The 27969-nt window shown below is 52.7% G+C and overlaps 1 protein-coding gene across 1 annotated transcript; it reads left to right on the forward strand.

Moving 5' to 3' along the window:
• Window positions 1-694: 694 nt before the first annotated feature.
• FAAP100 (FA core complex associated protein 100) lies at window positions 695-22761 on the forward strand. Its single transcript, XM_082212431.1, has 9 exons — window positions 695-1391; window positions 4742-4860; window positions 6618-7546; window positions 12062-12215; window positions 13458-14266; window positions 16896-17032; window positions 19224-19340; window positions 20630-20716; window positions 22019-22761. Exons 1-9 carry the CDS (start codon window positions 1227-1229, stop codon window positions 22142-22144), a joined length of 2643 nt encoding a protein of 880 aa, XP_082068557.1. The 5' UTR covers window positions 695-1226; the 3' UTR covers window positions 22145-22761.
• Window positions 22762-27969: the final 5208 nt, after the last annotated feature.

A 27969-nucleotide genomic window follows, 5' to 3' on the forward strand; every position in this document is an offset into this window, starting at 1 on the left:
GGTGGCACCAGCTCTTAGAACATACCTATTTTCTGTAGCCCTGAAAGCTGGGGATCGACCGGAAAATGAACTAAGCAGCTTATAAGAAGAAAAAGAAGAGGGATCTGCAGGGCCAGAACAAGGGGCAGTCTAGTCCTGCATGCAAGCCTGGTATTCAGAGGTAGACTGTCTCTGCACATGGGCGCTCCATCCCTCTCCCGGGCTTGCAGTTTTCTTCAAGCAGATTTCCCTCCCGGCCACGTTTGCATTTATAACTCGAATGCAGTTTGAGCCGTCAGCCCTATGCAGGGCATCTGAACCAGCCTCTCGTCCGCTACCCCCCCCCCGCCCCGTTGTTTCCCCTCCTAGCCCGCGAAGAAGTACGCATTGCATTGCATTGCATTGCACGGAGCATTGCATTGGAGCGGGTTGCGCTAGATGACCCCCGGAGTGCCCTTTCCACAACCCGACGGTTCTCGAGAGGCCCCACCTCCCCATGCACACAGCTTCGCCCTCCCCGCCCCCCTAGCAACGCAGAGCCTACTCTTCACTCCCCCCCCCACTCCGCCCTTTTTAATATTTTTTTGCGGCATGCCGTAAACCACCCCTTCCCGCTACAGGCAGTCGCAGGGCGAGGAGACGAGAGACGGGGAGAGCCTGGAAGGGGAGGTGCCGCCCGCGCCCGCCAGCTGCTGGGGGCATTAGAGCAGCGGCGGCGCCCCGGGGGGGTGGGCTGCGGAGGCGGGGCCACAGTAACAACCCCGCCCCTTTTGCTGGGGGGGTGGAAAGGGAAAGCGGGGCTGAATCGCTCGCCTGCGTGGGAACTGGTTGCTTAGATCCCCCATTGGGGCGTATTGGTTCCCCCCTCTCCCTTTTACCTTATTGGGAGTGGCTTTTGTTGTCTCCGTGGGAGGGGTGCTGGTGGGGTTTGCCCCCTCCCCTCCCTCCCTCCCCCGTGTGGGTTTCTAATTCATCCCCCTTTCTCTCCCCCCTCCCTTGAAAGAAAGAGGGGAGGGTGCTCACGTCGGGGTGGGCTCGCCTCGCCCAGGTAGGCTGGTCCCTTTGTGTGGCAGGGGAGGGCGCCTCCATCGTTGGTTCTCCTCCTCCTCTTCCTCCCCCCACGTGTTTTAAGGAGAAAAGGGGCCGCCCCAGGCAAGACTCTCGCCTCCTCGCCCGACCCTGCTGCTGCTGCATGCGTGTCCTCCTCCGCGTCCCTTTTCCAGGCTGGCACCGGGGGGGTCGTCGTCATGGCACAGGTGGGGCACCGGGTGGATTACCTGGCGGGCTTCTGTTGCCCGGTGGGGGGGCTGGCGGCTGGCAAGCCCCGCGTACTGTGCCATGAGAACCAGATTTACCTCTCCAACGGCACCGAGTTCGTCTACGTTTACGACCAAGAAGGGAGGTTGATGAAGGTAAGCGGGGGCCTTTGATTCTGCTGACCCAGATTGGTCCCTTTTGCTACAGGGGGTGGGGTGGGGGACACGCGCGGAGAAACTGGGTCAGATGCTGTGAGGCAGGCTGAACATCCCCCCCCCCCCTTTGATGCAAACTCTTTGAAACGCTAATGGCAGGTGCACAGAATGTCACACATCTGCAGGCTGCACGAATTTATCTGGAATTGCTTCCTCACCTTGCTTCTAATTGCTAACCTCCTCTAAAATTGCCCCATCGGAGTGCAGGAAAAAACCCCACCGTTTTAGGCACCCAGATTTGGGGAATGTGAGAGGTCAGTTCGCCAGCAAAGTAAAAGCTTGATCTACCGTCAGTGTGGTCCTTTTTTTGTTCATCGCCCCTTAGAAGGTGGCAACAGCTGCTGGCTGCTTCTATGCATGGCCAGAAGATATAGCTGTGTGTTTTGTGTGTCTGCACCGATCCACCCTTTGGTGACTTCACAGCAAACCCAAGTATTGCATTTTAAGCATATACCCCAGAGGGTGGGGAAGGTATCGCTGTATGCACGGTTATGTTTTAATAGAACATTTCTATTCCCCCCTCCCCGCTGCCCCCATTGTGCTCAGAGGAAGAAGACTATGGCTGTATTGTGACAGAACAATTGGCATTTTTCTAGGAGATCTGGTTGAGAGACGGTTGAGAACCAAAGCCCTGGACTTGCACGAACTTTGCTGTGTGCACCAGGGATGTGGAACCTGTAGCCCTCCAGGTATTGATGGACCACAGCTCGCATCATTCCTAATAGCTGTGCTGGTTGGCGCTGATGGGAACTGAGAATCCCAACAACCTCTCAAGGGTTACATGTTCACTATGCCTGGTGTGAAGAGAGTTTACACATATGTATTCATGTGCTCATGGAAGAGAACAGAGTGCCAGGCTCTGTACATCTGTTCAGCCACTGAATTGTAGCCAGTACCTTTTCTGGGACCAAATCTGGGTTTGCTTTGCAAGCTTCCAAGCAGATGTGCATAGGCGTTTAGAGCAAGAAGCAGAGTGAAATGGATTCTGTGTGGCTACACATCCAGATTTGGTGTGCTTTGTCACCTGCTTGCCTCGGCAACTGTAGCATGAGACAGAGCATCCTAGTTCCTCCCCTCCCCATCCCTTTATTTCTGTGATAAGATTACATAATGATTTGGGGATTGGTTCTGCAGAGGATCTTGTATATTACCTGTTGGACGCCTCATCTCAGCATAACCACCTGTGGCTTTTGGATGTTTGTCTCATGTGCAATTGACAGGCAAGGCTCCCTGATGTGCCAACCTGAGCTTAAGCATCTAAACCCTCAATTAGGTCTTCTGCTGACTTTCCAATTCACTCTCTCACTCTTAGCAGCCTTTTTTGCAGCAGGTCGGTTGTCTGTACTACATAATTGACTTACATATGGCATCCAATTTTTGACATCTGCCTGTGGTGGTCTGGGCTTGTTTTTGTGTGTGTCATCTGTCAGATAGAAATCTGCTTCTACCCTCTGGGGGTAGTTCTGTTAAACCAAAGTTTAGAACTGTAAAATATGGGGTGTTCTTTGTTCTGTTCATTTGCACTGTCTATCGTCCCTGTCGTTGAGCGACTGAAGTCTTTTCGTAGGGAGTCTATCATTTTCCCCTGTTACTGCCCGTTGGGCCCATGACAAGCCTTAGCACTATGCTAAATGTATCCCTTTAATTTATTCCCTTGATTGTTTCTAAGGAGCCCGTGATTATGGTAATATCTGGCTCAGCCTCCCACACTATTCTCTTGCACAGAGAAGTAGGTCACAAACGGGTTAACACTTCTTCCTTTTAATGCTGCTGATTCCCCAGATCACATGTGATGCTGGAACATCTAGCGTTTGCCAGATTTCTCATCCTTAAGAAGGTGCTCACTTTGCAATCCTCCGAATTGCTGTTGCAGCTTTTACTGCAGACAGACACGTGGGGCTACTGCCAGCTCCTTCGCTCCCGAAATGGAGGCCCATCTTGCATGAAATATGTCACTTGTTCATCAGCAGAGCGCAGCAGCAATGGCAACTGCTAGCAGCTTAAAATGAGGAATTACATATAGACTGCTAGATAATATAAACTCCGCTTATTGCAATGGATGCTCCTCAGAGAAAATGGCAGGAGTTGTACATCCTCGGCAGAGAGAGGAAAAATAAGATGCTGCTGATTTATGTGAGGGAAGGCTATGTTAAATCAAAGTGTGTGCAGACATAACGGCTTCGGATGACACACCACTGGGTATATGGAATGGTACCCAGAGGATGTTGTGTCTGGCCAGACTCAGGATAGGATACAGGAGGTAATAGATGCTCCTGGGAAACTTGCTTCTTTTTCATGTGGCTACAGCATTTGGAGGAGACATTCCCATGGTACCCTTGGGGTGGAACCCAACATTGCACTGTTACAAACATTCGGCGTGCTCAAGAATTGCAGCCTGCCAGATGGAAAGATGATTTTGGGGCATGTGGGAGCAGCGGGGTGGGGAGCAGCGGGGTACACAAGGCTTCAACTGATGAGGTGTGTTAGGTGAACCCCACCCCTTGTGTTATTACAATGGGGAAGCTCTGGGATAGCTCAGTCAGTAGAGAGCACGAGACTCTTAACCTCAGGGTTGTGGGTTCGAATCCCACGTTGGGCAAAAGATTCCTGCATTCCAAGGTGGTTGGACTTGATGGCCCCTTACGATTCTGTGGTTCTATTGATTATTTTCAAATGAACTGTGTGGCACCTTTGAAAGCAGACAGGTGCTGACTTTGTACTGGCTTTGCACCCACACCTTTGACCGCAGAGCAACGTGGATGAATTAAAGTGAAGCTTCTTCCATTGTGTCTTCATGACGGGCAAAGCTCCACTTCCTAATTTTCACCATGCCAGGCTGCTGCTAAAGACGCAGGAGATTGCCAATCTTTTATTTTTCTCTTAGTGGCCAATCTTATGTGTTAGGCTTTAGCAGTCATGAAGAAGCAAGACTGGTGTTCTGCCATTTTGGCTTCTTTGGAGTGAAGAAGGTTTATATTAGGTCACTTTAGACCAGTGTTTCCCATACTTGGGTCTCCATGCATCATCCTTAGCCAGCAGGACCAGTGGTTAGGGATGATGGGAATTGTAGTTCAAAAACAGCTGGGGACCCAAGTTTGGGAAACACTGCTTTAGATGATCAACAGCCTGCTCTGGGTGTGTGTCCATAGACCTGGCCTTCCTGCGGGGTCAAAATGTGTCTCAACCAGGGGATGGGGTTATAGAGGTGGCTCCCAGTGCCCTCCTTCCCTTGTAGGATTACTGAAGACCTTCTAAGACCTTTCCCTTTCCTTGGCCTGTTTCCTTCCTAGGCTGTCTACAGGTTCCCCGACCAAGTTTGGCACGTGGAGCTTCTGCCTCTCCACCAGCAGCTCTATATCCTGTGCGCTGGAGTTGGTATTTACTGTGTTTCCTTGGACTACCAAAGCAGGTGAGAGACAGGGCGAGGGCGTTACCTGGCAGGTGTTTCATACCTGTTTCTGAGGACTCCAGGTTCTTCCACAAGGCTGGATTAGTGGGCTGGGCTGGAAGGCCTGGGCTATCAAGGAATGGCTCCTACTCTATGCTTACTGCTCTCACATCCTTGGAAACGGAGATTTCTTAGGAATTAATGATCATGTTGCCACCAATGTTGGCGACCAGACTATCTTCTTCCATTCCAGGCTTAGAACTTTTTCAGTGACATGATCCAAACAGACCCACTCATTTGTCATGTTTATATTGCAGTCCTGTACCCACTTACCTGTGGGTAAGTCCCAGTGGGCTCAGTTGGGCTTCAATACTTAGTTGAGTATTCACATACAGAATTGTGTGTTTTTACACTTCTCCCTTTGGCCCTTTCACGGTTACCGACTGTCATTTTGTAGTTTCTTCATTCTGCTTTTTAAGATAAAGCGGTAGAGCATCTGATTTGCATGCAGAAGGTCTCGGGTTCAGGTAGGGCTGGAAGAGGTGTCCTATCTGAAAACCTGGAAAGCCACTGCCAGCCAGTGTACTTCTTCTTCTTCTTCTTCTTCTTCTTCTTCTTCTTCTTCTTATTCTTATTATTATTATTATTATTCTGCCCTTTATCGAAAGATCTCAGGGCACTGTACAATGTTAAGAACATGTTTTATGGTGCATAATAATAACAACATAACATAAAGCATAATAATAGAATAGCTCAGTTGGTTTGAGTGTAGTTCTGATAATGCCAATGTCGCAGGTTCAGTCCCCATATGGGTCAGCTGAATATTCCTGCGTTGCAGGGGGTTGGATTGGATGATCCTCAGGGTCCCTTCCAGCTCTATGGAAGAACAAGCACAGCTTGATAATAAAATAATCATTATTATTATTATTACTGAGCTAGATGGACCAATTGCTCTGACTCTGTATCTGCAGTTTTCAGGCAGAGAATTGGCCCACACAGCAGCAACCTCAGTCAGTATTTTTTTTTAATGGTAATAGCAGCCAGAAAGAGGGGTGATAATGTTTGTGTTTGCATCACTAGGGAAGCTAGTCTTTAGCATTCTCCACTCCCTCTGTACATTTTTGCCTAGTTAAAATTGCCACCTCTCCATTTTGCCATATGGTACAGTTTCTAAATGGGAAAATGGTGAGGGGTGGATATTAAACCCCTCCCTCCCCAATGCTGCAGCCCCAGTCTGAACCCCTTTGAGTGGTAGCCAACGAAATCATTGCATGTGCAGGACATCTTTCCTGAGCAGAATTTCCCCTGTTTGCATCTCCCCTCCAGGCCCACCTCCCCAATAAGACTCTGGGGGGGGGGCGGTCCTCCAACCCTCCGGAGCCAATTTGGGCAGCGGCAAGGAGAGGAAGAGGGAGTCCTGTTCCACTTGCAGAAGTTGTTCCTCGCATGCAGTGATTCAGTTGGGTGCCACACACTCCTTTGGGGCAGCCACTGTCCTATTTGTGGTTCTCCTGCTTTGCATCTGAGGTGCCTGTTTGCCTTCTTGTGCCTCTCTGCCACAGCTCCCCATCTTCCCAAGCTGTTTTGTGAGTCTTCAGGGCAGAAAAAGGGTTAAGTGGTGGCAGGGGGTTTGCTCTCCCTCCAGAGCAGTAGCTTCCCTCTCCTTTACCCAGCTGGCTGCTCCCGAATTCAGCTCTGTGAATCACTGCCACCTCCACCTTTGTTTCTGAGCTATACCCTTTGGCTCCGCTGAGAGCTTTCCCTTGTTTGCTTTGAAGGTTAGCGAAGCGGGCAGACAGCGAGGAAAACGACTGCTTCTCCAGCGTCCTCCCCATGGGCTCCGACACCTGCACCTTCCCCGACGCCACGCTTTGCACCTTCACGCTGCTCAACGACGTCCTGGTCACCCTCTCGCAAGTCCAGGGGAAGTGGTGCATGAACCTACACAACCTCCCGGGCCCTGAGGACCGGGGGAACTTGCCACACCAACCGATAAGCCATGTGGATATCACCACCAGCACCAACAACGATGGGGACCTGTCTCTGGCGCACTTCCTCCCCGTCCTGTGTTGCGCCTCATCCCCCAGCGCCACCGACCACAAGGAAGGCCTGCGTCACTCGGGGGGCTTTGTGCTGGAAGAGCCTCTCTTCAGCCTCCTCTTTGGCGTCGATGCCGCCATGTTGGATTCTCCCATGATCCTCTGCGGCTTCCCAGACGGGCAGCTCTGCTCCGTGCCCTTGAAGGCCCTGAGCTCTCCCGACAACCGAAGCTGCGAAGATTCGCCCGTCAAGATCCTCCACCACTTGGAGGAGCCGGTTGTCTTCATCGGGGCCCTGAGGACAGAGCGGAGGTCCCCAGAGGCAGAGGAGCTGCCCGCCTACGGAGACTTGGGCTGCGACTGTGTCGTGGCGCTGGGTCACTATGGCAAAATGGTGGCCATCAAGGCGGCTCAGGGAGAGGAAGTCAAGGTCCCGGAGCTCCGCGAGTATTGCCTGCAGGGGCCCGTCCTGTGCGCGGCCTGTAGTGGGGGAAGCCGCATGTACTACAGCACCCATTCCGACATCTACGCCGTCGACTTGGACAGCAACATCCCGGAGGCCGAGAAGGTGGAGGACGCGGCAGGGACCCTTCCGTCCGCTCTGTCTCCCGCCAGCTTGAGCATCTGCAGTGTGGTGGCGCTCTCCTTGTCTTCCCGGGAGTCGGAAGGTACTGCAGTGTGTCAGGGAATTACTCTGTGGGCTTAAAGTATCAGGAATAACTTGGGCATGGGGCCATTGTGAGCATGCAGCCCTCAAAATGGCTGCTTGTAAATGGCGAGATGAAGGCGGATGAGTTGTGAGGAAGTGGTGGCCAGGATGCACCTTAGCTGGGGCCTGGCTGTAGTCCCTCCCACTCCTTACATCAGGCCTGCACTGCTCTGCGACACCATTGGCTCTCTGTCATGTGGGCAGGATTTGGTTCCACAAACAGGCCAGAGAACCAATGGGGACGGGATCTGGGTCCACGAAGAGGCCAGAGAACCAATGGGGGCAGGATTTGGTTCCACAAACAGGCCAGAGAACCAATGGGGACGGGATTTGATTCCACAAACAGGCCAGAGAACCAATGGGGACGGGATTTGGCTCCACAAACAGGCCAGAGAACCAATGGGGACAGGATTTGGCTCCACAAACAGGCCAGAGAACAATGGGGGGGGGGATTTGGGTCCACAAACAGACCAGACTATTTTAAATCTGTCCTTACGCTGGCAGACAAGCCTCCTGGGCCAGATGTGGCCCTGGGAGAGGTGCCACTTGCAGCCCTTTCAGTTGCCAATACAGAAATAGGAAAAGGACCGGGGAAAGGAAGACAGTCTTGTGACTCTGGGCGGAAGCTTGGGGCCTTGCTGTGCCCACCTTCCCTTTCCTTTTCCCAAGTGCTCCCCACCCTTCTCCTCAAGAACGTTAGCTGCTGCTCAGGGCTCTGGAGACTCTTGCCCCCACCCACAGTTCCTGTCAGCAAGCTCCTCCAGCCCCCAGCACACTCTGAGCCTTAGCACGCTGTGGGTGAGCTACAGCCAGCATGGTCCCCGGGCTGCAGGCTTTGCAACCTGTGTCCCCCTGAGAGCTAGTGTGGGGCCGTATCTTCAGGGTCTGCCCCAAAGTTCTCCCTTGCTACCATCCCTCCTTAAGGCCCCCATTTCCCTGTGAGCCATTCATGCCAAGCCCCCCAAGTTGGGCCTAGCCAGTCAAGGAGTGGGGAGTTCCCTTGTTCTGAGGAGAAAATGGAAACGTTTGCCTGCCTGCCTGCATGTCTCCAGCCTCATCCCAAGGCCTGCTTTCTTCTCTACAGAGAGAGAGAGAGAGAGACGAAGGCCTCCGGCAGAAGCTGTGCCTATCCTGCGCTGGCTCCAGGGTGTCACGGTTCTCTCTTTCTTCAGCATCCTGCACAGAGGGGAGCTTAGGTCCGGCACAGAGCAACCCCAGGCGCTAAGAGAAGCAGAAGGAATTGAATGGCAGTTCAGGAGCTCTGCCTCCTCTGGCAAAATGGCTCTGTAACGCTGTAGCCATTCAGAGTCTTGTTTTCCCCCCCTTTTTCTTGTGTGGAACAGCTGCATTGTGCTTGCTCACCATGCAAGAGGCATTAATATCCAGTGTGCAGGAAGCAGCCTTCCTCTCGCCCTCGACGAGGATCAATAAAGGCTCAGCGGCTGCCATTTGTCTCCTGCCTTCAGAGCAGATCAGGAGTGGAGCCGCTTAGCCTGCCAGGATGGGATTAAGAAGCGTGGGGCTCTTTGCACCCACTCTTCCCATCACGGGCAGCATCAGGGATGTTGCCCAGACTCAGAATTACAGCGTTTACTTCATTGTGAATATTTGGGTTTCTACAACGCAGGAAATGTCTTTCATGTACTGGGCTGCTGAACTGAGCAGGAAAGGAAGATCGCGTTGGCTGAGAGGGCAGACAAAATAGCATTGACACAGGGCACGTGCGCTCATGAGAACTAGGACCTTAGGTTTGTTGGTTTCTTAATTGAATCCTGAAGATCTCAGGGAGGCAGATTTTGCCTGTTGCCTTGTCCCATGTCCTGTCTGGACACCACCCTGCCCGCAGGCCAGTTCTCTCATCTCAAGAGCTTGCAAATCGGGAGATGGAAACAAAACTGAGGAACAACGCGGCCACACAGAACCAAGTGAAAAGAGGCCGGCTGGCCCCTGTGCGCAGCTGAGACAGGATTCTGCAGGGAGCATGTATGTGTGAGTTTGCACGTTTTCTCCCGAGTGCTGCCGAACTCTTCTCGGAAGCAGATTCTCCGTGCCCTCACAGCCCACCCCCCTTCGGCTGCCTGTCACTTCGCTTCAGCATCACTCATGACAGCGATCCTCTGTGGGGACCAAGCAGCGGGAAGCCGCTTGTGCCTGCACAGTTTGCCTGGCAGCAAGGAGATGTGCGCTTCCTTTGTAGCAAGGTGGCTGATGCATCAGCAGCAAGGATCCTTTCCCCCTTCCTTTGGCTCCCTTTCCTGCTCTGTCGCCAGGGCGGCTCTGCATCTTTCTCACTCCCCCTGGTGCCATCGCTTTCCACCACCCCACCCCCCATGTGATCGGTTTCCTAGTGAGGGGCGTGGCAACTTCCGAATTTGCTTTGTTCCCACTGATGCAGCCGTGGCGGCTCCCGAACATTCAGCACAGTCTCATAAGGTTCATGGTCTTCCTCACCACACCTTGCAGCTGCTCCTGTGTGCAGATAGGAAATTGCAGCCTCATGATTAGCACTCCAGTGTTTTTCAGACCTCTCCTCCTCCCTTTTTTTTTTTTTTAATATGGTTTCGGAAAGGATTCTTGTCTGACTTACTTTTCTTCCCCTGAAGCGCCAGTACAGTGGTACCTCCGGTTAACTTAATTCGTTCCGGGGGTCTGTTCTTAACCTGAAACTGTTCTTAACCTGAGGTACCACTTTAGCTAATGGGGCCTCCCGCTGCCGCCACACCGCCACCACGCAATTTCTGTTCTCATCCTGAAGCAAAGTTCTTAACCTGAGATACTATTTCTGGGCTAGCGGAGTCTGTAACCTGAAGCGTCTGTAACCTGAGGTACCACTGTACTGGAATTCTAGACCAAGCATGGGCAAGAAAGACGATGGGGGATTATTGCTGGTTCTCAGGTTGGCAAGGATTCATGAGTCCCAACGGTTACAACAAAAATGAAACACACACCCCAGAGATATACTGCTGAAATAAAGAAATCAGTAGGCAAAGCTGGGCGTAGGTGATTGTCTGGAAGAATTGCGACCTCAGTTTATCTCTGACGCTCAAAACAAAATGGTGGACTCAGGATTTCTCACTGCAGAGGTGGAGAGCCTGTGGGTGCAGGGGCGGAGGAAAGGGGGGGCGGTGGGGGTGGTCCGCCTCGGGTGTCATCACTGAGGGGGGTGACATTTGGCACGCCGCCCACCCACGACTCCCAAGCCTACCCCGAGCCGTTGGGGGAAGGGGCGGAGCTGCGCTGCTTTGCCGGTGGCATTCCTCCTTTCATTTTGACAGCTCAGGGGAGGCTTGGGAATCACAGGTGGGTGGTGTGCCATTGCCCCCCGCTCCCAGGCTGCTTCCTCGGGGGGGGGGGGGGAGCCTCCCCCGAGCTAGCAAAAGGAAGAGGGAAGAGAGGAAGGCTACTGGCAAAGTGGAGCGGCTCGCCCCTGCCTCTGCCCAGGAAGCAGCCTCCTGGGACACCCGCCCTGCCCCATGGCCCCACCCACGGGTGCACAGCATGTTCCGGGTTCCAGAACAGCTAGTTCCGCCTCTGTGTGGGTGTTGCCCTTGCACTGCAGCTCCCATAATCCCTTGCCAATGGCCATTCTGTTTTGTTGTTTTTTTCAAAAAAAAAAATATTGGTTTTCACAAAATTATAAACAAACAAACAAACAAACAAAAATCTTAATCTTATTAAAATTACACTTATTAGCATTATTAAGTGACTTCCTCGCTTCCCCTTGGTTGAATTTCGATGCATATCCTTTTAACGGTTTTCCAAATCATAATTCTTATAAACTTAACTTAATCATTTAACATCCTTATATCTTTTCAATTTGAAATTAAACATAATAATTCATCACTTATATAAACTCAGAAGAAGAAGAAGAGGTGTTTGGATTTGATATCCCGCCTTTCACTCCCTTTAAGGAGTCTCAAAGCGGCTAACATTCTCCTTTCCCTTCCTCCCCCACAACAAACACTCTGTGAGGTGAGTGGGGCTGAGAGACTTCAAAGAAGTGTGACTAGCCCAAGGTCACCCAGCAGCTGCATGTGGAGGGGCGGAGACGCGAACCCGGTTCCCCAGATTACAAGTCTACTGCTCTTAACCACTACACCACACTGGCTCTCAAGCCAATCGAGTACCTGCAAGCTATTTCCAATTAATTTAACTTGACATATTTAACTAAATAATCATTAAATTTTGTCCATTCTTCCTGATACTCCTCCTCCTCCTTCCGGTTAGGTCGGCTAGGACCTGACCTGCCAATGGCCATTCTGGCTGGGGCTGATGGGAGCTGGGAGTTTGACAACATCCCTGCTTTGATCTGAAGTGCATGACTTTTGCACCTGGCTCTCTGATTGGTAGGTCTCAAGGTTCAGCTGAAAACCTTAAGAGGGGTTGAGGTCAGGCCCACATCCTCCTGAAGCCGTTTTCTAGCACCCCACCCTCCGCCCCAGTCTCCATCTCTTGTGTGCCTTTCTTTCCTCAGGTGAGTCCGAGCTTCTGGCGTTATCTGCCAAAGGCCGCCTCATGACCTGCGGCTTGTGCAGCCCGGATGATACGCAGCCTTTCAAGATGAACCCTGACAAAGCTGGGCAGAGGATCAAGGAGCTGCTGTCTGGGATAGGCCATGTCTCTGAAAGGTAGGAGCTGTCTGGTATTTGCATCCCTCTGCCTCCCTCCCTTCTCTGTCTCTCATGCACACAACATATTGCACACACCGGATGTTTTGTGCATTTTTTTCTTTCCTTTTTCTTAGTGCATATAGAGAAAAATTCAAAACTTAGTATCAAATAATCTTTTTTCTTTTTTTTGGTCCAAGCGAAGACTTTGATCTAAATACAATAAAAACATAGAGAGGCGGAGTTTGGGGGCGGAAGGGAGAAAGGAATAAAGAAAGAGAGGGAGAGAAATAAAGAAAAGGAACTAGAAAAGAGGTTAAGAGAGAGAGAGAAATAAACTTCAGAAGGTAAGGGACTTCTGATTCTTCGTCTGTCCACTATATATAAACAATATTCACTTCATCCACCCCAACATAACACCGAATGAAGTCATTTTCTACAAACAAACGTTCTCTTCAACCCTCAAATCCTAACACCGTTATTTCATTTTCTTTTTCATGCAAAAAGTTTATGAGAGGATTCCAACCTTTAACAGATGCTAACAATGACTTTTTTTCCGATCAACCATGTCAATTTCGCCATCTCAGCTAAGTCCGTTAGTTTTAGCAGCCGTTCTTCCATTGCTGGAAATAATGAATCCTTCCATCTTTGTGCATGTAAAAGTCTCGGAGCCGCAACACACTCGGTGTTTTCATATGAATATCTTGCAGTGCCAACGGGATTGTCCTTCCTCAGAAATTGGTATGGGGAGGTCAGCTTTGGCAATCTGATGGCAACATCCAAGGATCAAAAGCTGGCCATAGGTGCCTTGCAAACAGGTTGGCAATTATAGCTCTGTTTGGGCATGCAGCCCATCATTTAATTCTCTTGGCTGGGCTCCACCATTGTCTGCAACTGGGGACTAAAACAGAGAGTTTGCAGGCTGCCTGCATGATTTTGAACCCTGGGTGTGCTTGTACAGCAGGTAGCCTTTTTCGGACCGCACCCATTCCCCTCCCCACCCGAAGAAAAGGCATGGCAAGCAGCAGATTTGGGCAAAAGGAGAGTGGCAGTTCTTGTCTTCTCCTGTGTTCTTGCACAGGATTTCCCGTGCATGTTCATTTCTGGCAGGCGAGTGCCTTTGGCTCTCTATTAATTCCTCTTTCCTTTTGTGTGTCTATCCACACCAGCTCTTGGCCTTCCCTGTAATCCCTTAGGACCTTCAGGCTCCAGTAGCAGCGCCGGCATGACTGTGTTTCTCCCCCCCCCCCCCGGTCTCTGCAGAGTGTCATCGCTGAAGAAGGTTGTGGACCAGAAGAACCGTGCTCTGACGTGTCTGAACCAGGTGATGAACGTGAGCGCGGCTTTGCTGTCTGGCCAGAGCAACCAGAAGCCCATCACTTGCACCATCACCACCCACTGGAGCCACATCCTGGTCCAGGACAGCTTGGCGGTCTCCTGCGTTTTGGAGAACGCCAGCGAGTGCACCCTGGAGCGCGGCTGGACCTTCTGCGTCCAGCTCTTCGCCAGCTCCTGCGACTTCGAAGAGGACTCGTCCGATTCCGCCACCACCTACACCTTCCCCATAGACCAGCTCCTCCCCGGGAACAAGACGGAGGTGACTCTCCCGCTGGGCCCCGCCGAGGGCTCCAAGCTGGAGCTGCCCTTCATGGTCTCCTGCTCCCTCTACTACAGCCTGCGGGAGATCCTGGGCACCGTCTCGGAGTCCACCGACCTGCTGGACGACCTGCTCTCCGACGACTCCACAGGCCTCTCCCCGGACAGAGAGGGCATCTGCCTGCCCCTGAAGGAAGTCACCATTGACCTCCTGCAGTGCCTCCGCTTGGGCGCCACCAACGGCAGCATCGCTGAAGCCTCCCCTCCTGCAGCTGCCCTCCCCCTCCCTGCGGACCCCCTCGACACCTTCCTGAAGCTGTCCCAGATGCAGTCTGAACTCGAGAGCGTCGAGGGTGGCGGAGAGCTGGTCCCAAGAGTTCTCGGCCCTCTGGGAGAGGCGTACTTGGCTCCCTCCGTGGCCTCGATCAAGGTGTCCTCTGAGCTGCTGAGAACCACCCTGAAGGACTTCTGTGCAGGTGTGTGATGCTTGGGGGTTACTGGTGACCTCTTTCCTTTCTCTCTGCCTCTCCCTGGTGAGGGTTTTTAGTGCCTGCTGAGCCCACCTGCGTTGGCGGTTCTTAAATGCTTATTCCCCCCCCCACACACACACACGTGCTGGAAGAGGTGGCTTGTTTTGTGTGCAAAGGAGGCTGTTTGCATGATGGGGAGCTTCCTTGTCAATGGGCTGGTTTTATCCCATCCCTGGGCAGCAACGTGCGGCCAGCTGTCGTTTTATTTCGTCGCATCCCGTTTACAGCCCCTCTCGTCCTCCAAAAAGAGTTCAGAGCAACTCCCATATGCTTCCTCAGGGTGTCCTCACCCAGACCTGGCAGCTCACTTGGCCAGCCCCTGCTTTAGCCTCTCTTTTGGAAAAGGCATTTATATCTGCCTTTGGGCTGTTCTGTTTGCCAACTCACCCCTCCTGGCGCAGAGGAGAATAATGCAAGCTGCCCGACTTGGGCTCCGGCTCCGGCTCTGTCTCCAGGCCAAAGGCAAGCTGTGTAGAAACAGTTTTACTTAAAATTCACAGTGGCCGTCTATCCCCAACAAACCTTGTAGAGAAAATGCTGGGTTTGTGCTCATACCTTCGTTTCCAAGGATGTTGTTGCAGGAGCCGGCTTGACCCTGGCTGGTTAAAAACAACCTCAGAAAACACCCATCCTCTGGCTGTTAATGAGTAGCATGTAGCCATGTTTATTCCTTAGTTTGGATGTTTTTCGTTACTTTGAATTCCAGAGAAATCAGTGCCACAGCGGTGATGTTCTTGCAAAGGTATCCCCGGAGGCATATGTCCCTTGAGAAAGACTTTTCTAGGTTGAGTATTCTGTGCTAAGCCTAGGGCTGATACTGGAAAAAGATTATTATTTTGTTTGTGAGCTGTTGGCCTTGCAGGACCCCAAACAACTTTTCTAAGCACCTTTTCCCACCTAAGTATGCCCCGCAGAGGACCTTAAGGTCAATGAATAACCATAGTTTAGAGGTCCCAGGCCCTAAGGAAGTCACCATCCTCCACCAGGGCCAGGGCCTTCTCAGTGATGGCTCCAACCTGGTGGAATGCTCTGTCCCCTGAGACTAGGGCTCTGCAGGATTTAACCTCCTTCCGCAGGGCTTGTAAGACAGAGCTATTCCGCCTGGCTTTCAGTTTGAATTTTATTCCCGTCTCTTCCCTCCCCCTCCCCTTTTTATGAAGATTACCCACTCTGGGACCCCACAGCTAATTCTCCCCTGGCCTCCTCGCTGGCCCAAATAGGACTAATTTTGCCAGCTAGACCTGGTGTCCATCTAATGTTTATTGGATGGATTTTTCCCCAAATTGATTTTTGAACTTTGAATTTATTGTTATTCACGTTTTTATACTGTATTTTATGCTGTTTTTTTTGTTGTATTGCAATTAAGTGTTTTAAATTTGTTGTTAGTTGCCCTGAGCCCGGTTTTCTGAACCAGGGAGGGTGGGGTATAAATAACAAAATTATTTATTATTATTATTATTATTATTAAGTATGAAGGCAGCTAATTTCAAGGCCAGGCAACTCTGCAGTGAAGATTTTCAATTGTTGGCGGATGATCCCTGCAGAATCCTTTATGGAACCATAGTTACATCGAACCAGAGAGGCAAACTTGGGTCTTCCTCTCTTCCCTGATATAGTGCTCCATACTAGCACCTTAAAGTTTGAAAATGATTCCCAAATTCTTCAGCAGGGTGGGGAAAACTCTGCTGCCAAGCGAGGAGTTGCACCTGGACCCAACTCCCCATTTGAAAGAAAAGGGGGCTGTGAAGTAAAGAAATGATAATGCCATTGGCACATGCTAGCAAAAAAAAACCAGGTTGGCCCTCCTCATCTGTACTTCCCAGTCTGCAGATCCTACTTCCAGCCAAGGCTGGCGTGCAAGGTTTGCCAAAACAAGCAAAAATATTTCCCCCAAGGAGCATCAAATCCTGTATTTACAGTTAATTACGCTTTGTATAAATTTGCATAATTGTCCTCATTGGGTTGGGTTGTTGTCATAGTAAGATTCGAATGCCTTTGCCAAGAATGATGGCCGTGGTGGCGAGATTAGGATCTGGGGGTTCCCTTGATCCATCTGCTGGAACTGTGGATCCAGCTCCCGCCAGCTAAGGTGGAGTGCCTTTTGAGCTGCTGCACCTGCAGCCAGGAGAGCAGCCTGGGACAGGCACATGTGCTTTTGCGAAGCATTAAATTTGGGATTGGGTCTTTTGCCTACAAACCAGGTGTGTGCCCTAGCCTTGGACCGTCTGCTGCAACTGGCCGCTCCTTTCACCCCACCAAGTTGGCAACCAGTATCAAATCACCCCTTTGCTTGGCTTGCAAATATTCTGCCCCCTGCCATATTGCACTGCGGGACAATCAGAAGAACCGGTGGGGCTATAGGGTCTTTCGCGCTCCCTGTTAACTTGCATCGGGAAGAGCCCCGCCTTGTGCCGCTGCGGCAAATAATCCCGGCCAGCAGCTTCCCAGGCGCTTCAGGTGGTTGGTGCAGGGTGGAAATCGGGGAGAGGGGCAGTCAATGGCGCCTGCGAGCCGCCCACAATTCACACGTGCTTAATGATGGTGTCTGCTCTTCTTCTCTGTTGTCGCTGCTCAGATGTCTCGCTCTGCTGCGCTGTGCTACGATGGCTGCTGGCGGAGAACGCCGAGGCGGACGCCCTGCAGAGCCAGGATGCAGCAGCCGTGCGGGGGCTGGCCCCAGATGGAGGCGAAGTGCAGTTGAACATCCGAGAGGCAAGGCATGAGTCGTGGGCTGGGCCTAAGGGAGACGGGCGTAGGGTTATCCTCCTGCGGGCACCTTGGCCAAGCCAGAACCTGGCGTGGTTTGGGTTAGAATGTTGAAAAGTTCCGTACAGCAGCAGCCTCTGCCCTTGGGTCAAAGCTCTCACCTTGCATTCCCCCTTTCAGGTACCTGGAGTAGTGTCTCTACTGGCCTCATAAGATTCCGGAGCCTGACCTTAGATTATAAGAAGCCTGAATATGGCAGAGGGAAAAGAGACCTTGGGAATACCTGGATAGGAAACTTGAAGCAATTGAATTACAGCTTTTTGCCAGGCTTTTCTGCACGCCTTGCGTGACCTGTGGGGTGAGGAGACCCATAGCTCTGCACAGGCCTCGGTACATCTGTAGACCTCTGCACGTCCTGCCCACCCCACCCCTCCCTCTCTCGTCTCCAAGTTGAGAAATTGCTGCTGTATATGCAGAAGATAAATGGAGCAGCCTAGCACATGGCTGGGATTTCTGCATGCTCACTGCAGTAACTGAATCACAGTGGCTAGGTTGGGCTGAAAGCATCCTTTTCTGAGTACTATAGCACTAGGTGTAAGGGAGAATTCCCTATAGCAAGTTGTGTCTGTATGTGTCAGGCAGGCAGGCAGGCAGGCAGCCTATTAAACAAGAGCAGTGGAAACTGCTGGGGCAAATGCCCTGGTTTCTGACCCCTGTCATTTTTTTCTCAGTTGCTTCACTCACAAAGTAAAGTCTTGCAAGTTTCACCTTGGAAAGACGGGTGGGTTTCTGGCATACGAGAATCGGTGGCTCTCCAAATGTCGCTGAAGTCCCAAGTCCCACCAGGGCCAGCCCCCATATCCCACAGTCAGAGATGATAGGAGTTGCAGCTCAACACCACGTGGAAGGCCACAGACTCCCCACCTCTCCCCTAGCTTACCCAAAGGCAGATTCTACAAAGCCATGCTGTGTGCAACAGCCTTCTATCTAGTCCAGGGATGGGGTACCTTTTGCAGCCCTTTTGGGCAGACCTTCCAGGGCCTGCATGCCAGGGGCTAGAGGCAAAGATGGACAGGGCAGAAAATGTGAGTCCCTACATTACACACTCTCTCTCCCTTTCTCTTTTCCATTCAGGCTGGCAAGACACATCATAGTTCAAGGACTCATTCTAACCAGGCAGGAGTGCTTGTTAATAAGGGCATGGAAATGGGGCCAGGGAGGGGTAGTCTGAAAGGGGGTGGGCCAGTTTGGACAGAGTCCCGGGGGGCCAGATGGAAAAGGCCTGAGTTTCCACAACCCAAGGGCTCAGCTGCGTTTGGTCTCCTTTGCCCTCGGTTACTGAGATATGAACATTGCTACCGCTTGACTGCAGGAGCCTGGTCCAGGGCACTAAATAAACGGGTTTCTCTTGCTCATCAGCTCTGTCGCATTTCAAGGGGGAGGGTGATCAGAGAGGAGCTTTGGCTGCCCCCCCTTTTAATCCTCTTGCCGATGTTAATTGCTAGCTGGCTCTGCCACCGTGGCCAGTAAACCCCCCAAGGGGGTGGCGGAGCGCTGGCAACCACCCGGCCCCTCTGGCTTTGCGCAAGGGAGCATTAATAACGCCAGCAGTGCTTAGTGGCCGTGCTAATTCTGCTCTGGCTGGCCCTTGCGGATTAAGCTCATCGGGGTGCATTTCAGTGGGGCACGGACAAGAAGCCCTCTCATTTCGGCAGGGCGCAGGGGCTTCTGGCCCAGCGTTTCAGCTGGCCACTGCCGGGGTGCCAATTCATGCCCATGTTTGGTGGGTCTCAGCATCATCTGGGTAAATTCAGGAGAGGGGAGAAGTGGGCGATCTGTGGATCTGTTAATTAAAGCTCCTCCCCTGGCATCTCCTTGGAGTCTGGGAAGTTACTGGGCACTGTCTTGCCACGGTTGGAGGAGAGATAATAGTGGAAGAGGGTAGGACGGGAAATGATTAATTTCCCCCAGAATCTGCAGAAGCGTGCAACAAAATATTAGACCCAAGGGGACCAAATGCCGCCTTCGCCACCAATATGGCAAGCTGTGCCAGCCACCTGCTTACATCCCCTGTAAAATGGAAATGGATGGTGGGCTTTTTCTGAAAACAGACCAGTGAGGCGCTTTGCCGCTGGGCTTTTTAATTTGCACTGTTTGGATGAATTTGCGGCAATGGTGTGTCCTCTTTATCCTCCAGGTGGCTGTCAGTGACCTGAACCCAGCAGGCCCCATCCAAGCCGTGGAGATCATAATCCAGAGCTCACCGATGGAAAACATGTCCCAGCTGCACCATGCTGTGGTCAGGCGCATTCAGGTACCTGAGATTTCAGATAAGTGGGAGGGAGAGAGATGCTGTTTTGGGGTTCTGGCCTCCATCGGCTTCGGCCAGCATGGGCTAAGAATGGTCAGGGATGGAGGGCCACAGATTACATGTTTACTATTAATGTTTGAGGGGGACGCGGGTGGCGCTGTGGGCTAAAGCCTCAGCGCCTAGGGCTTGCCGATCGAAAGGTCGGCGGTTCGAATCCCCGCGGCGGGGTGCGCTCCCGCTGCTCGGTCCCAGCGCCTGCCCACCTAGCAGTTCGAAAGCACCCCCGGGGGCAAGTAGATAAATAGGTACCGCTTACCAGCGGGAAGGTAAACGGCGCTCCGTGTGCGGCTCTGGCTCGCCAGAGCAGCGTTGTCACGCTGGCCACGTGACCCGGAAGTGTCTGCGGACAGCGCTGGCCCCCGGCCAATAGATGTGAGATGGGCGCACAAACCCCAGAGTCTGTCAAGACTGGCCCATTCGGGCAGGGGTACCTTTACCTTTACCTTTATTAATGTTTGATGTTTTTAATTACATCTTGATAACATGCTCTGGTTATCTCCTGCTTGGACTACTGCAAGGCACTCTTTGTGGGGCTATCTTTGAAGGTGACTCAGAAACTACAACTAATCCAGAATGCAGCAGCTAAACTGGTGACCGGGAGCAGCTGCTGGAACTATATAACACTGATCTTATAGGCTCCTCATTGGCTCCTAGTACGTTTCCGAGCACAATTCAAAGTGTTGGTGCTGACCTTTAAAGCCCTTAACAGCCTCAGCCCAGTATACCCGAAGGAGCGTCTCCATCCCCATCGTTCAGCCCAGATACTGAGGTCCAGCTCCAAGAGTCTTCTGTTGGCTCCCTCACTGCGAGAAGTGAGGTTGCAGGGAACCAGGCAGAGGGCCTTCTCGGTGGTGGTGCCCACCCTGTGGCATGCCCTCCTGTCAGATGTGAAGAAAATGCAGAAGTATCTGACTTCTAGAAAACATCTGAAGGCGGGCCTATGTAGGGAAGTTTTTTTGTGTTTGCTGTTTGACAGTGTTTTTAATATTCTGTTGGGAGCCACCCAGAGTGGATGGGGCTACACTGTCAGATGGGTAACATATAAATAATATTATTATTGTTATTCCCCACTCTAAAGGGTTTAAGAAACAGGAACCCTGTTCTGCCTCATTCCAGTCATCTTTGAAAAGTGTGGGTCCTCTGATTCTCTTATTCGAAGGCAAGGAGCCTGGATTTCTCCATTGGTTAATCTTGCTTTAATGAGCCCCCCACCTTTTTTAAAAAAAATGCAGACTCTGATTCTGGAGCAAGCAGCCGAGGACTCTTCTCCCCCAGATATCCGTGTGCAATACCTCCACCAGATCCAAGCCAACCACGAGGTAAGAGGCATTTCTCTCCCTGAACCACCACCACCACCACCCTCCCAGGTGTCCTTAGGTTCCAGGGGCCACAGAAGCAGATCTTGCGCCACATAGTTCTGCCTGGATTGTTGCAGGAAGGCTGGAGAGCAGAGTGGTGGTGGCGACGGCAAGGGAGGTGGGTGGTTGAGCCGAATCACATGCAATCCCAGGCCTTTTGCTGCTTGGGTTGAGCTCTGGAATTGCCTCTGCCCAGAGCAGTTAACCAGGGCTTCTCTCTCGACTCTCGCCCGCATCAGGCCACACAGAGACACCTAAACGGAGGAATCCGGGTTGACAGACTAAATGACAGCAAATGGATTTATGGCTTGTTCTGTAATTGCTGGGCTGAGACAGGCAGTTGGGCTGACCCAATCTGGCAGTGACTGCGTTCCGTTCTATTTACGCTTTCCCTGACTTGATTAGCAACCCCCCCCCCCTCTTTCTTTCTCTCTTCCTCCCTCCCTCCCTCCCTGTCCCTCAACCCTCCCCTCATCCCAGGGCTTCAGGCAGACATTTATAATGCATTCCATATGATTTCAGGAACTGGAAATGTTAAATCTCTTTGGCACTAAGGTTTTCACTCAGGGCTTGTCTCCTCTCTCGTCTCTCTCTCGCTCACACACACCCAAATTCAGCAGCAAAGAAAATTAGATTCTACAATCCGAATGAGTTTTACACAAAGACTTCCGTGCTTGCGTAATTTGGGGTGGTGGCAAAAAAGGGGATAACCGGGGGGTGGGAGTTGGGGAGGCATCTGGTTCATAGTGGGCTAAACGGGGAGTCGTGGAGAGCGGAGGACTGTTACTTCTAGGAGAGGAATGAGGGAGCATGCCACGGGATGTGGTAGACCGGTTGGACATCAGCCCGCCTGTTTAAGCCAGCCTTCCAAATCAGTTGGTTAGGGAAAGAATGCCAAGGTTGCAGATTGCAGGTTTGAGCCCCATATGGGACAACTGCAATTTCCTGAGTTGATGATCCTTCCCACTCTATGATTCTATTACTGTGGTACCTCGGGTTACAGACACTTCAGGTTACAGACTCCACTAACCCAGAAATAGTACCTCAGGTTAAGAACTTTGCTTCAGGATGAGAACAGAAATCGTGGGGCGCCGGTGGCAGGCCCCATTAGCTAAAGTGGTACTTCAGGTTAAGAACAGTTTCAGGTTAAGAATGGACCTCCGGAACGAATTAAGTACTTAACCCGAGGTACCACTGTACTCCTTTGCTGCTGCCTCTCACAGCAACTGCACTCCTCGCCTCTCTCTTTCTTTCTTTTGAAAGGTGCTGCTAAAAGAGGCACAGTCCCTGCGTGACCGCTTGTGCCTGGGGAATGATCCGGAGGCGACGGTGGAGAAGCTCTTGCACATCTACCAGCAGCTGCGCAACCCCAGCCTGGTGGTTCTGTGAGCGGGGCGTGCGCCGTGGCTCTCTGTCTTTAGTGCACCTCGGACGGCTGCGCACACTCTCTTTGCCCTGTGCCGGTGGAATGAAGGGAGCAGCTGGCTGTACACCTTGCAGGCGGACTGAGGGCTGGAACAGAGGCATGGCAGGGAGGAGGAGGAGGAGGAGGAGGAGGAAGGGGATTCCAGCTGGACATGCCCTGGGGAGAGGGGGTGTCTGGCTGGGTCTGCTCTGTGGAGACCCGGCCTTTTTACATTTATTCTCCTTTTCCCCTGTCCCTTTCTCCACTCACCCGCCCCATTTCAATGTGATTTTTCCCACCACCACCGCCACCCCCCCCCCCGGGTTCTGAATCCCTGCCCATTCCTGGCAGATCTGATTGGTTTGTCTTGGCAGCCTCGCACGCAGGCAGAGCCGTCCAAGCAGACGGCCTCTGTGGATGCGTGTCTGTGGTGTGTGTGTGTGTCACGCGTGTGTGTACGTGCGTGTGTGTAACTTGGATGGCCGACAAGGTGCCGTTGGTGGGTGTGGGTGCCGTGTTGTGGAATCACACTGGACCGTTGCTAGTTTAGCTTCTTTCGCTTTCGGTGACAAGTGGCTTTGCTGTGCCAGGCCTTGGGGGGGGCGGGGAGGGAGGGAGGGAGGTGGGTTTGGGGGGTGAAGTAGGAGGGGGAGGCCTGTTGAGTTGTGGGGGGAGGGGAAGGGGGCAGATTTTAACCGAGTTTTTGTTCCCTTCCAAGCAAAACGAACAAGCCGACAGTGGGGGAAAAGGGCTATGCCTCTAGCTGTGTTGTGTATTTCGGAAACACTGTGGAAAAACAAGACTCAAAAAAACAGGATGCCACATGCATAAGTAACTCAGGGGTGCTGTTCGGATGGTGCCCCTTTTTCTAATGGAGCGCTTTGCTCCTTTTTCCAGTATTTGTCCTTTCTATATAAACAACTTGCTTGTCTTATTTCCATGGTGGAGACTCGTGCAGGGTTGTTTGTGGGGTATGTGGGGTGCGTGGGCGGTTTTCTGGGGGGTCTTTTGGGGGGGAGGGGGTTGTGCACGTGTGTTTAAGCCTTCCTTTGCAAAAAGCCATGTGTCCGAGAGAAAAAACACAAAGCTGCACGACAGCCTCCCTTTGCTGTGCAGCCTGTCCGCGTCTCCCTCTTCCTTTCTCCTGCTCTGCTGGCAGCTTGGGGGCCCCCCACCCACCCACTTTCGCCCCCCGTGGAGCTAATGCAGCTTCCGCTTTAAAAGCTGCCTCTTTTCCCGATGAATAATTGAGAAGCCATTCGGCGCGCTCGCTGGCCGGCACTAAAGGCCATTAGGAAATGCTCCAACACTTGGGGGTGAAAGATGCGAGCACTCTCCCATTGCCTGATCGGGAATAATTGATGTCATGCCTACCCTCTGACCTCCCAGTAGAGTCTCTTCACCTTGAGCCTCTGAGAGCTTCACTTCAGGCAGATGGGGCTGCTTCCTCTCCCCCCCCCTCTCCTCTGAAGCTACTGGTGCAGCCTGAAAACGGATGGGGGGGCTGTTGTCACAAAAATAAAAGATCGCTGGGTTTTCTTTTTCCTTGCCCAGGCCTGCATTTTGAATCCCAGAGGTGGCCGAAGCTGTTTTCTTTATGCAGAGCTCTGCTACATCTCTCTCTCCTATTACACTGCTATTATTATTATTATTATTATTATTATTAATCCCACCATTCCTCCATGGACCTCAAGGGTGGAGTGCATGGTTCTCCCCTCCCCATTCTGTCCTCACAATAAGCCTGTGATGTAGGCCAAGCAGCAGACAGCCCCAAGGCAACTTGGGAAGCTTGAGTGGAGGATTTGAACCCTGGTCTCTCAAGTGCTCCTCCGGCACTCTAACCGCTACACCATGCTGCCCCACGTCGGGCAAAACCGGGCCTTCGAAAGCGAGCCTCTCTCTGTGCTATTCCCTGCTTCTGAAAGCTGAGCCGAGCTAGGGGCGCTCCTGCCTCCGCATCCCCTTTCCACAATGACTAGGGAGCGCAGGGGTCAAGGGTGCCTGTTGAAAGGGTCACACAGAGCCATCCCTTCCTTTTGGGAAGCAATGCAGCCAGGCCAGGGGTTTGCAGTGTGGCGGCCTAGGTCAAGTGGGGAGGGGCCCCTGCGTGCCCCACGTTTTGCGGGGAGGGGGCCGCGCGGCATCCCTCCTCCCGCGCGCCTCTGGAAAGGTTAAGTCTCAGGCGGCGGCTGGTGCCTGTGTCGGTTGCGATTACGCACTCGAGCGCGCCTGCCGCCTGCCTCCCGCTCCTGCTCAGCGAGTCTTGAAGGGAGGAACTGACAGATCTGGGTCTTTGGGTCTCCTCCGTCGCCCTGCAGGGCTAACCTAATTGGATTGCAGCCAAAGCCGCCCAGCCCCGCTTGCTCCTGCGATTGGAGGAGGGAGCCCGGCTCGCAGCCAAGGAGCCCTTTTGCAGAGGTGCTCGCAGCTCGGGGAAGCAGGAGGGGGGGGGGTTATGGCTGTGGTCCTGCGGAGAAGTCCTGTCTCCCCGCACTCCAGTTGCAAAGGAGGCAAGCAGAGCAGGAGCTTCAATGAAGCAGGCGGCCGTCTGACCATAAGCCTGTGAGTCCTGTTCGCTGCCAGCCTGTGTCCAAACTGGAAAGAGTTGCTAACTGGGGCGTTCAGACGCAGCACTAGCTGGGTTAATACTAGCAAAAGAACCCGGGAGCCAGAAGAACCTGCTATTCTGTGTACCCAAACCTCTGCCCTGTGAAGAGGCTCCCCAGCATCCCAGAGAAAACCCTGGGTCTCTGCTTCCATGGCATTTCTCCCTGTAAACTAATTGACTTTGGAAGCTCTCGTCTGCTTTCAGCTCTGCTGCTGCCCCACCGATTCCTGCCCGGCTGCTGCTTCACCGCCCCGTGGCAAAACACAGCCGAGGGGCTTCCGGGAGCGCGTGTGCCTCTGCCTCGCCTGCCTCTCGGATTTCCCAAGAGCCGCGCGCAAAGGCTGGATAGCAGCTCCGTTGAAGACGCCAAGGTTGCAGGTTCGATCCATTGTAAGGGACGGCTGCATATCCCTGCATTGCAGAGGGTTGGGCCAGGACTAGGTGATCCTCGGGGTCCCTTCCAACTTTCTGGTTCAAAGTGCTGCACTGGGAGCTGTGTGCCAACAGCGGCACTGGGTGCAGCCGGTTTGGGTGCCCTGCATGGGTGCTTGCAGCAGGGCAGGGTTAATCATGCCACCGCGATGCTGCCCTTCTTCTCCCGCAGGCGGAGCGGTTTCCCTGCAGGCAGCGCCGGTGCTGAGCCTGCAAAATAAAGAACCCAGTTGGAACCGGGAGGGAGGCTCTCGGCTGCTTAGCTGAGCACGGGAAGTCGTAGCACAGCCCATCATATATTCTAGCGTACATGCCGCACGTCTCATGTTCGCCGTCCCTGGATCTGATAACCTGGAAGGTGATCGGTGGGGCTTCCAGCTGAAGCCACTGACGCCGAGCCGTTCCCGGCTCCAGTGCTCCGCCGCATGCTGCAGGTGGCAGCACGTTCATTGCGCACGGCTCTCTCTTCCTTGCTACCGTATCGGGAGAGGCGCTCCGCTCGCATCAGCACCACGAAAGCGAGCAGCAAAAAAAATGCTGGAAGGAACCTGTTGAGCGTCAGAAGTTGAATTGCTCCTCCCCTCCCACAGCTCCTGCAGCTATTTTTTAACAGGCCTCCTTTCCAAGTCCCAGGACAGGTATGGGGAACCTGCGGCATGGCAGAGCTGTTGCTACCCACAGTGCAAACGCTCCTCTTGACATCCCTGGCCTGCCATGGTCTCCAACAAGCTGGGGTTACTTATTGCTGTGGCACTTCGGAAAAATATATGGGCAAAGGCCACAGTGAGCAAGGATGGCTTTATCATACTGCATTTGGGCAGCGGGGGGCGCTATTATCTGCACACAGCTTCCTTCTCCCAGTCTTCACAGCAGAATGCTAACCGCGCTTGCTCTCACTTATGAGAGTTGTAGTGCTTAGGATGGCAGCCATACTTTGCAGAAAGCCGTCACAATCCTGCGTCACGCATTGGATCTCTCGCTCACTTGTCTGTATAGCTCTTCCGATTGTCCCTTAGGTGAACCGAAGCAAGCGGCTACCCGCGTGCCCGTTTTGGGGTCACTACTGAATGGGATAATGCTTCCTTGCCGTTTGCCAACGTAGTTGGAGGGTTTTAGGCATAGAATCACAGAATTGTAGACCCCAGTCTAGTCCAACCCTCTGCAGTGCAGGAACCATTTTTTTGCCCGACATGGGGCTCAAACCCACGACCGTGCTCTACCGACTGAGTTATCCCAGCATACTTCTATGCGCAAGATCCTGGGAACTATAGTTTCCCCCAAACAGAGCTGCGGTTCCCAGCACCCTGGACAAACTACAGTTCCCACGATTCTTATGCAGGAAGTCATCCGCTTCTAAGCCTAAGGTGTCCACGCAGCCACCGCATTAAATTATATGTTTGGGTTTTCAAAACATGTGAAAGGGGAGAACGGGGTGCGTAACAATACGCGAGCCATGGTCCAGCTTAGCTCCATGCGAGCCTTAAAATGACTGTGGTTGCAAAACCTGCATTGTGTCCGGGGTGCCCATTTTTTTCTGTCAACATTATATATATATATATATATATATATGTGCACACACACACACACACACTTTAGGACTTCTACGAGCCGGATCTGATGTCTCCCTCGCAACAAAATTTAAAAATCGGAGTACAGTACTTATGTTAGACTCCCTTGGTATCTTGCCCAGCAGGAGACCAAGGAGTAAAACTCATCTTTCAACTCATGGAAATGCCATCAAGTGAAAAGGGCACGGAGACCCTCTCCGGATTACTGGAGATGCAACAGCCACGGTGGAAACTGCCATTGTGGATAAAGGGCATTGCTGGCGGTGGGGTGGGGGCGGGGGCGGCTTTTCGACCTCACCGGCTGAGCGACAGGCTTTTCCGAGTGGCCTGCAACGCGCACCAGCTGCCCCTAGGGGGAGTCGCCGCTTCTTTTTGCAGCTCCGCTGAAGCTGAACCAGTTAACCCGTCAATTGCCGTAACTCCAGTTTGCTTCCGGGATCCACATTCAACATTTTAGCAGACGCGGGGGGGGGGGGGGGCAATGTGCCGGCGATCCTCTCTCCGCGGACCTGGAGCCAAGTCGCTCCTCCTTCCACGCGCCGCGCACCCAGGCAGTGCTAAAGAGAGACCTGAAGCCGGCAGTGGACGCAGCTGCAAGTTTGCCCGCGATCCTCCACCCTGCGCCCCCCTCCTACACGTTGTACCAGCTGCGCCCCACTTTCTGGTTTCATGCCGCCACGAAATCCAGCAGTAGCAGCGCCTGCAAGTGCGTTTAAAAGAGACGGGGACAACCCAATTAATAAAATACAATTATTATTATTATTGTTCGTTTTTTAAAGCGTGCAGCCCGATCCTCCCCATGCGTCGGCAGTAATTGCCGCTGAGTGCAACGGGGATTCACTTCCATATAAGTACAGGCCTTGTGCCTCGTCAGGCTTCGCCGGGTCTGTTTCAGATTTGCACATGCTATGATTTTTCTGAACAGGAAGCGCAAGGGGTGGTTTGATTCGCCGCTCACGGTGACTAAACGCCCTCGTTGGTATTGTCACTATTTTCTCCTTATATGGCGCTGTCCGAGCTGGTTCCATTTCCCTTTCCTACAGAGATCGCCCCGGAGTTGCCTTTATATGGGCTGTGGCCAGCTGGGCCAATGAGGAGAGCCCTTCTGTCTGCTGTGCAAGGATTTCCCCTTCTGAGTATTGTGTAGGATCCTGGAAATCGGGGGGTGGGGGGTGGCGGTGGGGGCCGCGGGGGCTCCATA

The sequence above is a fragment of the Podarcis vaucheri genome (assembly GCF_965113315.1).
Source record: "Podarcis vaucheri genome assembly, chromosome: 2".
Taxonomy (NCBI): Eukaryota; Metazoa; Chordata; class Lepidosauria; order Squamata; family Lacertidae; genus Podarcis; species Podarcis vaucheri.

Coding starts and splice junctions, on each gene's coding strand:
- FAAP100 (XM_082212431.1), top strand. CDS start 1,227: ATGGCACAGGTGGGGCACCGGGTGGATTACCTGGCGGGCTTCTGTTGC. Junction 17,033..19,223: donor TGCAGTTGAACATCCGAGAG/GCAAGGCATGAG, acceptor TTTATCCTCCAG/GTGGCTGTCAGTGACCTGAA. Junction 19,341..20,629: donor CTGTGGTCAGGCGCATTCAG/GTACCTGAGATT, acceptor AAAAAAATGCAG/ACTCTGATTCTGGAGCAAGC.